At 39.7% G+C, this 10,682-nt stretch overlaps 1 gene segment (V, D, J or C); it reads right to left on the minus strand.

The window, feature by feature from the left end:
- Positions 1 to 9,198: 9,198 nt before the first annotated feature.
- On the minus strand, positions 9,199 to 9,898 carry LOC123583767. The segment is given in 2 exon segments: positions 9,199 to 9,710; positions 9,812 to 9,898. Coding segments are annotated over 2 exon segments (558 nt in total).
- Positions 9,899 to 10,682: the final 784 nt, after the last annotated feature.

Genomic DNA, 10,682 nt, shown 5'->3' on the forward strand with positions numbered 1-10,682 from the left:
TTCTGCATCAATAGTGTCACATTTCTGTGGAAAAGCATCCCATTGATGGATGTTTTGTACTTGGTTTATTCCTTTATATTTAGAAAGACTTTTGACTTATTCTTAGCTTCTAACACTAAGAAAGATGCTATAAATATTTACACACCATTTATTTTGTGAGCATGGGGTTTCATTCTGGAGCAAATACTCTGGAGTGGTATTTCCAGGTTACATGTTAAGTCATCCATGTATAATGTCATAAGCAACAGCCAATGATTTTCCAGAGCTGATGTTTGTTTTTCATTCCAACCTGCAGTATTTGAGGCCCCACATGTGCTGGATGCTCACCTGGATGTTGCTCCCAGTGTTCCCTTCATACCTGAGCCATCGGGATGTGTGTATAGGGCACCTATTGCGTTCTTGATTTGAATTTCCCTGACAGTCGTTGGTGTGAAGAGTCTTCTCCAGTCCGTACCTAATGTGTCTATAACCACAAGTATAGGATGTATACTACACCAGTCTGTGCTTGTTTTATCGAGTTTTGTTTCCTTTCTTCCTATTGACTGTTGAGGGTTCTTAGCATATTCAGGATGCAGGTCCCTTGGTGGATAGGCAATTTGTGAATATTGTCTCTTCCTCTGTACCTTGTCTTATGATTGTCACGTGTGCAGAAAAAAAATATTTGATTTTCACAAAGCCCATTTATACTATTTCTTTTTATGGGCCTTTGGTTCTTAAGTATAATTTTGGTTTTCATAATGATTGAATGCTTGTGACTGATAACTTTTTTAAAAATTTTTATTCTTGAGAGAGAGAGAGAGAGAGAGAGAGAGAGAGAGCAAGTGGGTGAGAGGCAGAGAGAGGGAGACACAATCTGAAGCAGGCTCAAGGCTCCAAGCTGTAAGCACAGAAACTGAAACGGGGCTCAAACCCACAAACCATGAGATCGCGATCTGAGCTGAAGTCAAATGCTTAACTGAGCCATGCAGGCACCCCACTAATTTCTTGATTTACAATGTATCCAAAATCTTTTTTTTTTTTCTGGTTTCTCTCAATGCTGACTTGCTCCCTAATTGGTCTCTGGTGACTGTTGTTTGTTTTAAGTTTATAGAGTGTAGTAACTCATTTTAATGACATGGTTTTTAAAAATATATGGAAATTCTGTTGTCATGTTAAAATTGAACTCTAGTTTCACAAGAGATGCTGTGTGTGTCTTTTTGGCCAGATTGTTCATTAGATTTGATATATGTGCTCCGGGGTCAAAAAACACATTAACCTTTCCAGGTTTGGGGGTTTCTATATGTGTCAGGAGCCATTGAACTCTGTGCACACAACCAAGTTCGTGACACAATATTTTTCCTTCACAATTCTATTTGAAATGCTGACAATTCATTCTGTGCATTATCACTGTGAGACACTTCATGAATAGAATACACTGAAACTGTTTCATCATTTCCTGAAATTATTTTTTGTTTTGCATGTTTGGGAGTATATGATTTCTTCTTCCTTCCAAGGGGAGCTCATACTGCATTTGTGGAATTATTCCAGGCTTCTCATCTCCTAATACTTTTCCAACATGCTGTACAGTGTTTTACTAAATGAATATTTAGGTTTATTAGTATTCTGCCACTTTGGGTGATAGGAGCCCGTGAGGCAGGCTGCACAATATGGGTTTTTATTTGTCCCCATGTAAGTGATCTGTCATATGAACATTTATAGAACACATAGCCCCTCACTTTCATGCACCAGAAACAGGGGACATGCTTCTTTTCAAAGAGAAGGGAAAGGAATATGAGGGAGTGGAGCCAGCAAGGTTGCGGGAGGAAACCCGGAGCCTGGCAGGAATGGTCATCTCTCCACACTTTCCAGTTCTGCAGATGAGGGTCCCTGCTGAGGCCCAACCTGGGTTCTTGTGCAGGTGTCTGGACAAGCTTCCCATGGGGTGTCGGAACAGTGGAGTTGGGAAGGGCAGCTGTGGTTGAATTCCAGCCCACCTGGAACCGCTTGAAAAGTCATGAGTATATTAATTAATGTCCACTACCAGTTTGGGTTAAAATGAATAAATGCAAGTGGTTACACTCACTACCTTAGATTCCATGTTCATGAAAATTTGTGACAATATTTCTCCCTTCCTTTTTTTCCACTTTTCTAACTTTTTAAGTTTGTGTTTAAATTTTTATTAGATTACATACTATGTAATATTAATTTCAGTAGTAGAATTTACTGATTCATCACCTACATCCACATCCAGTATGCATCAGAACACGTGTCCTATTTAATCCCCATCATCCATTATCCCATCCCCCACACACCTGTCCTCCAGCAACCCCAAGTTTGTTCTCTAACCTTAGAGTCTTTTATGTTTTTCTTGCTCCTTTTCCCCCTTCCCCTATGTTCATCTGTTGTGTTTCTTAAATGCCCCATATGAGGAAATAATATCATGCTTGTCTTTCTTTGACTGCCTTATGTCACTTAGCATGATATCCTCTAACTGCATCAACAACTTTGCAAATGGCAAGATTTCATTCTTTTTTCTAATATTCCATTCTATACATATAGCTCATTCATCACTCGGTGGACTTTTGGTCTCTCTCCTCACTTTGGCTCTCATTGTTAATGCTGCTATAAACATTGGGGTGCAGTTTTGTATCCTTTGGGTGAATTTTTGTATCCTTTGGGTGAATACCTAGTAGAACAATTGCTGAAGTGCAAGGTAGTTTCAGTTTTAAGTATTTAAACTGTTTTCTGGAATGACCACACCCCTTTGCATTCCCACCAAGAGTATAAAAGAGTCCCCTTTTCTCCTCATCCTCATCAATATCTGTTGTTTCCTGAGTTGTTAATTTTAGCCATTCTGAGAGTTGTGAGGTCCTATCTCATTATAGTTTTGATTTGTATTTCCCTGATGTTGAGTGATGATGAGTATTTTTCATTAGCCATCTGGATGCTTTCTTTGGAAAAGTGTCTAGTCTTGTCTTCTGCCCATTTCTTCACTGGGTTATTTGTATTTTGGGTGCTGAGTTTGATATGTTCTCTATAGATTTTGGATAGAAAGGCTTTATGAGATATGTCATTTGCAAATACCTTTTTCAATTCTGTAGGTTGCCTTTTAGTGTAGTTGATTGTTTCTTTAGTTGTACATAAGCTTTTTATTTTGATGAGGCCCCAGTTGTTAACGTTTGCTATTGTTTCCTTTGCCTTCTGAGACACGTCTAGTAAGAAGTTGCAATGTCTGATGTCAAAGAAGTTGCTGCCTGAGTTCTCCTCTAGGATTTTGATGGTCTCCTGTCTCACATTTAGGTCTTTCACCCATTTTGAATTTATTGTTGTGTATCGTGTAAGAAAGTGGCTCGGTTTCATTCTTCTGCATGTTCTCGTCCAGTTTTCCCAACACCCTTCGTTGAGAAGACTGTCTTTTTTTTTCCCATTACATAGTCTTCCCTACTTCATCCAAGATGAGGTGACCGTACACGTGTGAGTGCATATCTGGGCTTACTATTCTGTTCTATTGATCTGTGTGTCTCTTTTGTGCTTGTAGCATACTGTCTTGATCACTACTGCTTTGTAATATAGCATGAAGTCTGCAATCATAAAGTCTCCTGTTTCTTTGTGTAGCATAGACATGTCAACAATACTTGCTTCTTCGATCCTTAACATTGACTGTGCTTCCATTTCTTTGTGTCATCCTCAGTTTCTTTCATCATGTTTGTATTTTTCAGAGTACAGATCTTTTAACCCTTTAGTTATCCTATTTTTTTGGTGCAATTTTAAAGGGAATGGATTTTTTGGATTTGTCTTTCTGTTTCTTCATTATTGCTATATACAAATGCAATAGACTTTTGCATGATGATTTTGTATCTTGTTACTTTGCTGAATTTGTGTATCAGTGCTTGCAATATTTTGGTGGATTCTTGGGTTTTCTATATAGAGTGCCATGTCATTGTGAAGACTGAACATTTGACTTCTTTCTTGCCAATTTGAATGCCTTTATTTCTTTTTGTTGTCTGTTTGTGAGGATAAGACTTCCAGTGATATGTTAAGTAGAATGATGGGAGTGGGCATCCCTCTTGATTTCCTGACAGTAGAGGAAAAGGTTTTTGTCCCCACTGGGGATATTAGCTGTGGGGTTTTCATATATGGTCTTTATGATGTTGAGGTATGTTTCCTCTATGCCTTGTTGAGGGTTTTTATTACAAAACGTTTCTGTACTTTGTCAAATGCTTTTTTTTTTAATTTTTTTTAATGTTTATTTATTTTTGAGACAGGGAGAGACAGCATGAATGGGGGAGGGTCAGAGGGAGAGGGAGACACAGAATCCGAAACAGGCTCCAGGCTCTGAGCTGTCAGCACAGAGCCCGACGCGGGGCTCGAACTCACGGACCGCGAGATGATGACCTGAGCCGAAGTCAGACGCTTAACCGACTGAGCCACCCAGGCGCCCCTCAAATGCTTTTTTTTTTTTTACATCTAATGGGAGGATCATATAGTTTTTATTCTTTATCTTATTGATGTGTTGTATGACATTGACTCATTTGTGAATACTGAACCACCCTTACAGCCAAGGAATGAATCCCAACTGATCGTGGTAAATGATAATTTTAACATATTTTTGGATTCAAGTTGCAATTATTTTCTTGATAATTGTTGCATCTATGCTCATTGGGGCTAGTGGCTTTTAAGTCTCCTTTTTAGTGGGGTTTGATTTGATTTGGAACTATGGTCATACTGTTCTTATAGAATGAGTTTGGAAGTTTTATTTCCATTTCTATTATTTGGAACAGTTTGAGAAGTCTAGAATCTTCTATGCTACTTAAATAGATTATGTACACTCTTCTTTAAATATCAGGTAGAATTCACCTGTGAAGCCATCAGGCCCTGGTCTTTTGTGTTTCAGTAGAGTTTTGATTACGGATCAGTTGCTTTGTTCATTAGTCAGTTCAGGTTTTCTGTTTCTTCCTATTTCAGTTACTGTAGTTTACATTACTGTAGGAATTTATCCAGTTCTTCCAGATTGACCAGTTTGTTAACATATAAATTTCCAAAATATTTTCTTCTAATTGCATTTCTGTGCTATTAGTTGTGATCTCCCCTCTTAAATTTGTGGTTATATTGACTTAGTCCTTTCTCTTTTGTTTTTGGTAAATCTGGCCTTGGGATTATCATTTTTATTTATGATTCCAAAAACCAACTTATATTTTCATTGATATGTCTAATGTTTTGTTTCTTTCCTTATCATTTGTGTGCTTTACTGTTTTTTATTTACCTTCTCCTGCTGGCTTTAGGGCTCACTTGCTGCTCATTTTCTAGCTTCTTTAGTTGTGAAGTGGTTGTGTGTTTGGGATTTTTCTTCTTTCTTGAGTTTGGCCTGCATTGCTATATATTTCCCTCTTCCAACCACTTTTGCTGCATCCAGATGGGGCACTGGCATGTTTTCATTTTAAGTTGCATCTATGTATTTTTTATTGCTTCTTTAATTTCCTGAAAATCTCATTCATTTTTTACCATAATGTTCTTTAACCTTATGTATTAGTGGTGTTGCCAAAGTTTTTCTTGTGGTTGACTTCACGTTTCTTAGTGTTTGGTATGAAAATATGCATGTATGATCTCAGTCTTTTTGAACTTGTAGTGAGCTGATTTATGAAATAGTATGTGATCTGTTGTGAAGAATGTTGCATGTGCAGCCAAAAAGATTGAGTATTCTGTTGCTTTAGGGTGGAATGTTCTGAATATATCTGTTAAGTCCATTTGGTCCAGTGTGCCTTTTTGAGCCATTGTTTCCTTATTAATTTTGGCTTAGGTGATGTGTCCATTTTGGTCAGTGGTGTGTTAAAGTTCTTTATTATTATTCTTGTATTATTATCAACAAGTTTTTTATGTTTCTTATTTATTTATGTATATCAGTGCTTACACTTTTGATGTAGAAATATTTAAAGCTTTATATCTTCTTGTTGGATATAAACAACATGATGATGTACTGAGTTCCTCATCTCTTGTAACAGACTTTGGTTTAAAATCTAGTTAGTGTGATATTAGTATGATACTACACCTTTCTTTTCACGTCCATTAGCCTGATAAATTGTTCTCCTTCCCCTCACTTTCCATTTACAGTTGCTTTGGGTTGAAAATGAGTGTATTGTATGTAGTTTATAGAAGGTCTTGCATTTTTTAAATCCATTCTGATATCCTATGTCTTTTGATTGGACCATTTTTCCCTTTTACATTCACAGTGATTATTGATAGATACAAACTTAGTGCCATTGTGTTACCTCTGAAGTCACTGTTTCTGGAGATTTTCTCTGCTTATTTCTAGTCTTTGTTTCTTTTAGTTTTCCTTTCCCACTCAAAGAATCCCCTTTAATATTTCTTGCAGGGCTGGTTTAGAGGCCATGAACTCCTTTGGTTTTTGCTTTTCTGGGAAATTCTATCTCTTCTTGTATCTGAATGACAGCCTTTCTGGAGAAAGTATTCTTGGCTGCATAATTTTCAACTGAGCATGTTGTGGATATCATGTCACTCCCTTCTTGCCTGAAGGTTTCTGTGGATACATCTGCCATAATCTTTCTCTTATCTTCCTTGTTTAGTTAGTGACCTCTTTTGTCTTGGTGCTTATACGGTTTTCCTTTTTCTGTGTATTTTGCCAATTTTACTATGATATGTCTCAGTGTTGGCCTGATTTTTTTTTAATTAATGGCGTTCTATGTGCCTCCTAGATGTGTATGTCTGTTTCCTTCCCCAGTTTTGGGAATTTCCCATGGTAATTCACTCAGATAACTCTTCTTCCCTTGTTTTATCCCTCTCCTTCTTCTGAGACTCCTTTGAAAAGCATTTTATTAAACATATGGAGTTGCTGAGATCCCTAAGTATATGTTTGTGATGCAATATTTCAATTTTCCTCTTCCTTTCTGCTTCATTTCCCCGATAATTTTATCTTCTGTGTCACTCATTCATCTGCTTCTTTCCGCCTCGAGGTCATCATAAACAATCAGTTTCACATCTAGGTTACAACATTTAAAATTTCAGCATGACTAGGTTTTAGGTCTTTTCTATCTGCAGTAAGGGTATATTCATGTCTCCTATGCTTTTTCAAGCACAGCTAGTATCCTTATGATAGTTTTCAAAAATTCTACTACCTTGTGAGAGATTTTAGAAGTTCTGTTTGAGGCATATTAGTTATATGTGTTTTAATAATATCCCTGGCAATGACCTTTTATCATTTTTTTGAGGGGGGGGATGAATTCCTCGATCATGGTGTATGTCTATGTCTCCACTTTCTTATGTCTTTTAGAAAATCCTGTTAAGTTTTCTCTTCTAGAGTAGTGTCTTTATTGAGAGGTGTACAATTACTGTTGAGGGCTTGACACTTTAGGAAGCATTTGTTGTATGTTCTGTGTGCACTATGCTGTCTTATATTGGCTGTTCTGTCCCTCAGCTAAGTCCTCTGCAGAGTTTCTCCTTGTCTCCAGTGATGAGTGTTTAGACCTTGTCTACAATGTTGTGAATTTTAACTAGGTGAGTTTTTTTCAGCCTGTGAAGAGAGACTAATTCTTATTTCCCCTAAAAGTGAAGCTATGCCTCACTATATGGTCAGTAGATTTGGTGCCTGTGGGGGTATATGTGGTCTTTTGAGGGAGGGGCATGGTGCTGGTCTGGTTTCCAGGCACTCTTTCCCTAGTAAGGAAGCACCTGAGGAAGGCAATGGGGTATAGCTTGGTGTCAGTGGCTCAGCTTCTACTGGAAGGTGCTGTGCTGCTCACTGAATTCTGTCCATGCTGACTGGGGAGAGGAAATATCGGCATCAGCTCCCTCTCTAGTCCCTGGAGTTTGAGTTCCCAGCCTCCCCTGTTCAGGAAGCCATCACACAGAGAGAACAATCTGTACTCGTGGGTCCCAGGCTTCCATCAGAACACTGCATTCGCCTGTCTGTGTCCAAACCATTTGCCCACTTGGCGGCACAGGGCTCTTATGTTTTATCTCAGGAGCTCTAGCTGGGTTTGAAAACTCCAAATTGTATGAACTCAAGGTGACAGGTACCCTACTGATCCTCTGGGAGATGGTCTTGCTGTGTTTTGGCTGGATCTGGTTATCCCAGAAGGGCAGTTGCATGAACACTAGGGTCTTGGAGTTCATGGTGAAGGACAACAAGAAGGCAGCATTCAGTTTGCTGCTCTCAGCACAGGCTCCTATGCTAATGACCATGGCAGTGCAATGGTACCCGTCAGCTCTCCTGCCCCATGAGAGGCAATGCACTCTTTACCAAATGCACCCCGAGAAGGGAACTGTCTCTCCCCAAGTCTCCCAGGGGATTCTCAGACCAAAAGGCCCCCTATGGGACTCTGCCCTCCTTCTCCACAGAAGCTCAGCTATGCCCACCAGGCTCCATGCCATTCATGGCATGGACTTCTAAATCTTCAGTCTTTGAGCTCCGCATTTACAGAAATTTGACTTCTCATGATTACCTTTATGTGTCATCTTGACTGCCTCATGGGTGCCCAGATTCCCCACTGTTTCTGTGGATGTCTGTGATGTGTTCCAGAAGAGACTGGCATTTCTATCCATAGTTTCTATCTGCCTGGACATCACCCATGTCATTAAGGTTCTGAATAAAATGAAGAGGGAGGAAGAATTCCCTCATTTTTACTTCCCATGTGTGTGTTTGAATTGGAACATTGGTCTCCTCTGGCCCTTGTTCTAAGAGTGAAATCATCAGCTCTCCACGTTCTGATACTAGACACTAGTTCAGAATCAGACGAGAATTACATCACACATTTTCCTGGGTCTCCAGCATGTGAGAGAGGAATGTGGGGCTTATCAATGTATTTAGTCATACAAACTAATGTGCTTTGGTTTCTGTTCCTCGGGAGAATCCTGACTAATACATGCAGATGAATTATTTCTTCTTTAGAAGAAATGAATAAAACTGTAGCTCATTTAAAGTCCTGAGTAGGAAGTGCCAGTAGGTAAGTGTCACGTTGTTTGATTGGGACAAGCGCTGGGTGAAGATAATGGGGAGCTGTGGGATCCTGTGGTCCTGGCTGCACAGGGAGCGCATCTGGGAATCCTGTAAAGGTTCAGCTGTTGTGCCTCAGGAAATCTGTAATTCAGTCATATTGAGGGACTGGAGTAGAGCTAGTGCAAACAACTGTGTCTTTGTGGATGTTTGTCTAGTTTCCCTATGACAACACAGTTGCTAATTCAGATAATTAATAGTTAAACAGAGAATCATATATCCAGGGAGGCTCCCTGGGGAACTGCTGTGTGGAGAGGAAGCCCCAGACCCTGAATGGAAACCTGCCTGTAACCTCCATCTGCACCTGCTCCTGGGAACACAAACCAGAATTGTGCATATTGTGCGCCCCCTGATGGTGCTGATACCCTCCTGCAGGGAGGTTTGTGTCTGGGCTCCCAGTGAAGTCCCCTCACCATGTCTCTAGCACAGTAATACGTGGTCGTGTCCTCGGTCTTCAGGTTGTTCATCTGCAGATACAGCGTGTTCTTGGAATTATCTCTGGAGATGGCGAATCGGCTCTTCACGGAGTCTGCATAGTTTGTGCTACTTCCATCAGTATAAATATATGCGACCCACTGCAGCCCCTTCCCTGGAGCCTGGCGGACCCAGCTCATTCCATAGCTACTGAAGGTGAATCCAGAGGCTACACAGGTGAGTCTCAGGGACCCCCCAGGCTTCACCAGGTCTTCCCCAGACTCCACCAGCTGCACGTCACACTGGACACCTGCAGACACAAGACATCTTGGTCAGGAAACTGTCACACATCCACTGTTTCTCACTCATATCCATTCACATACTCAGTGTCTCTCATTCACCATGAATTACCTTTCAAAAGAGCAATGAGGAAAACCCAACCAAGCACAAACTCCATGATAAGGTGTCTTTGTTCTGTGCTGATCACAGAATGGGAACACCTGGGAGTCCTGGGGTTGGAGCTCCTCTCCCAGCTGTAGGGTCTGGGATGGGCTGGTTTTATCAGCACAGAGAGGGCCCTATTTGCACGTGCTCTGACATATATATCAAAGTCCAGACTTAGATTTGAATCTTTAAAAGTGAACGACAGCGTTAGGGACACACTTCTATATTAGTTTATGTGGATGGCGCTGTAACAATATGAAGCATTCTAATATGTGAGCATAGTTATATTTGCAGGCACTTGTGCAATTTTACAGGTCTTTCATCAACAAAGGTCATTTTCACTCTACAAGTAGTTTAAATACTTTTGAAATTTAATCCCAAATACGTTATTCTGTGCTATTTTCAGTTGTATAATTTTTTTATTTGGCTTAAATGTATTTTCATGCTGGTTTGTGGAATCACAGGTGGCTTACTTTTTACTTATTTATTTTTGTTCATTTTGCATCCTGCACTTTCCTCATTTTTAAAAATTGGTTCTAATATTTTTGTGGTATATCTAGTGTTTTGTTTAAGATCATGTCATCTGCAAACAGGTCATTTTTCTTCCTTCTCACTGTTTTAAATGTCTTTTATTTCTTTTTATTGCCAAAGTTTGTGTGTACTTCTTCCAGTTGTAGGAGAAGAATGCTTTTCCCTTCTTTTCTTCTGGGCTTTCACCAGGTCTAAGGATTCATTGACACAACACGATCTAAGGAGAGAATAAATTTCATTTTGCAAGTGTTTGGGCTTCCTAACAATATGACACACAGAGAATGAACAAAGCAGGTGGCACTTGTGA

The sequence above is a fragment of the Leopardus geoffroyi genome, chromosome B3 (genome assembly GCF_018350155.1).
Source record: "Leopardus geoffroyi isolate Oge1 chromosome B3, O.geoffroyi_Oge1_pat1.0, whole genome shotgun sequence".
NCBI classification, from domain to species: domain Eukaryota; kingdom Metazoa; phylum Chordata; class Mammalia; order Carnivora; family Felidae; genus Leopardus; species Leopardus geoffroyi.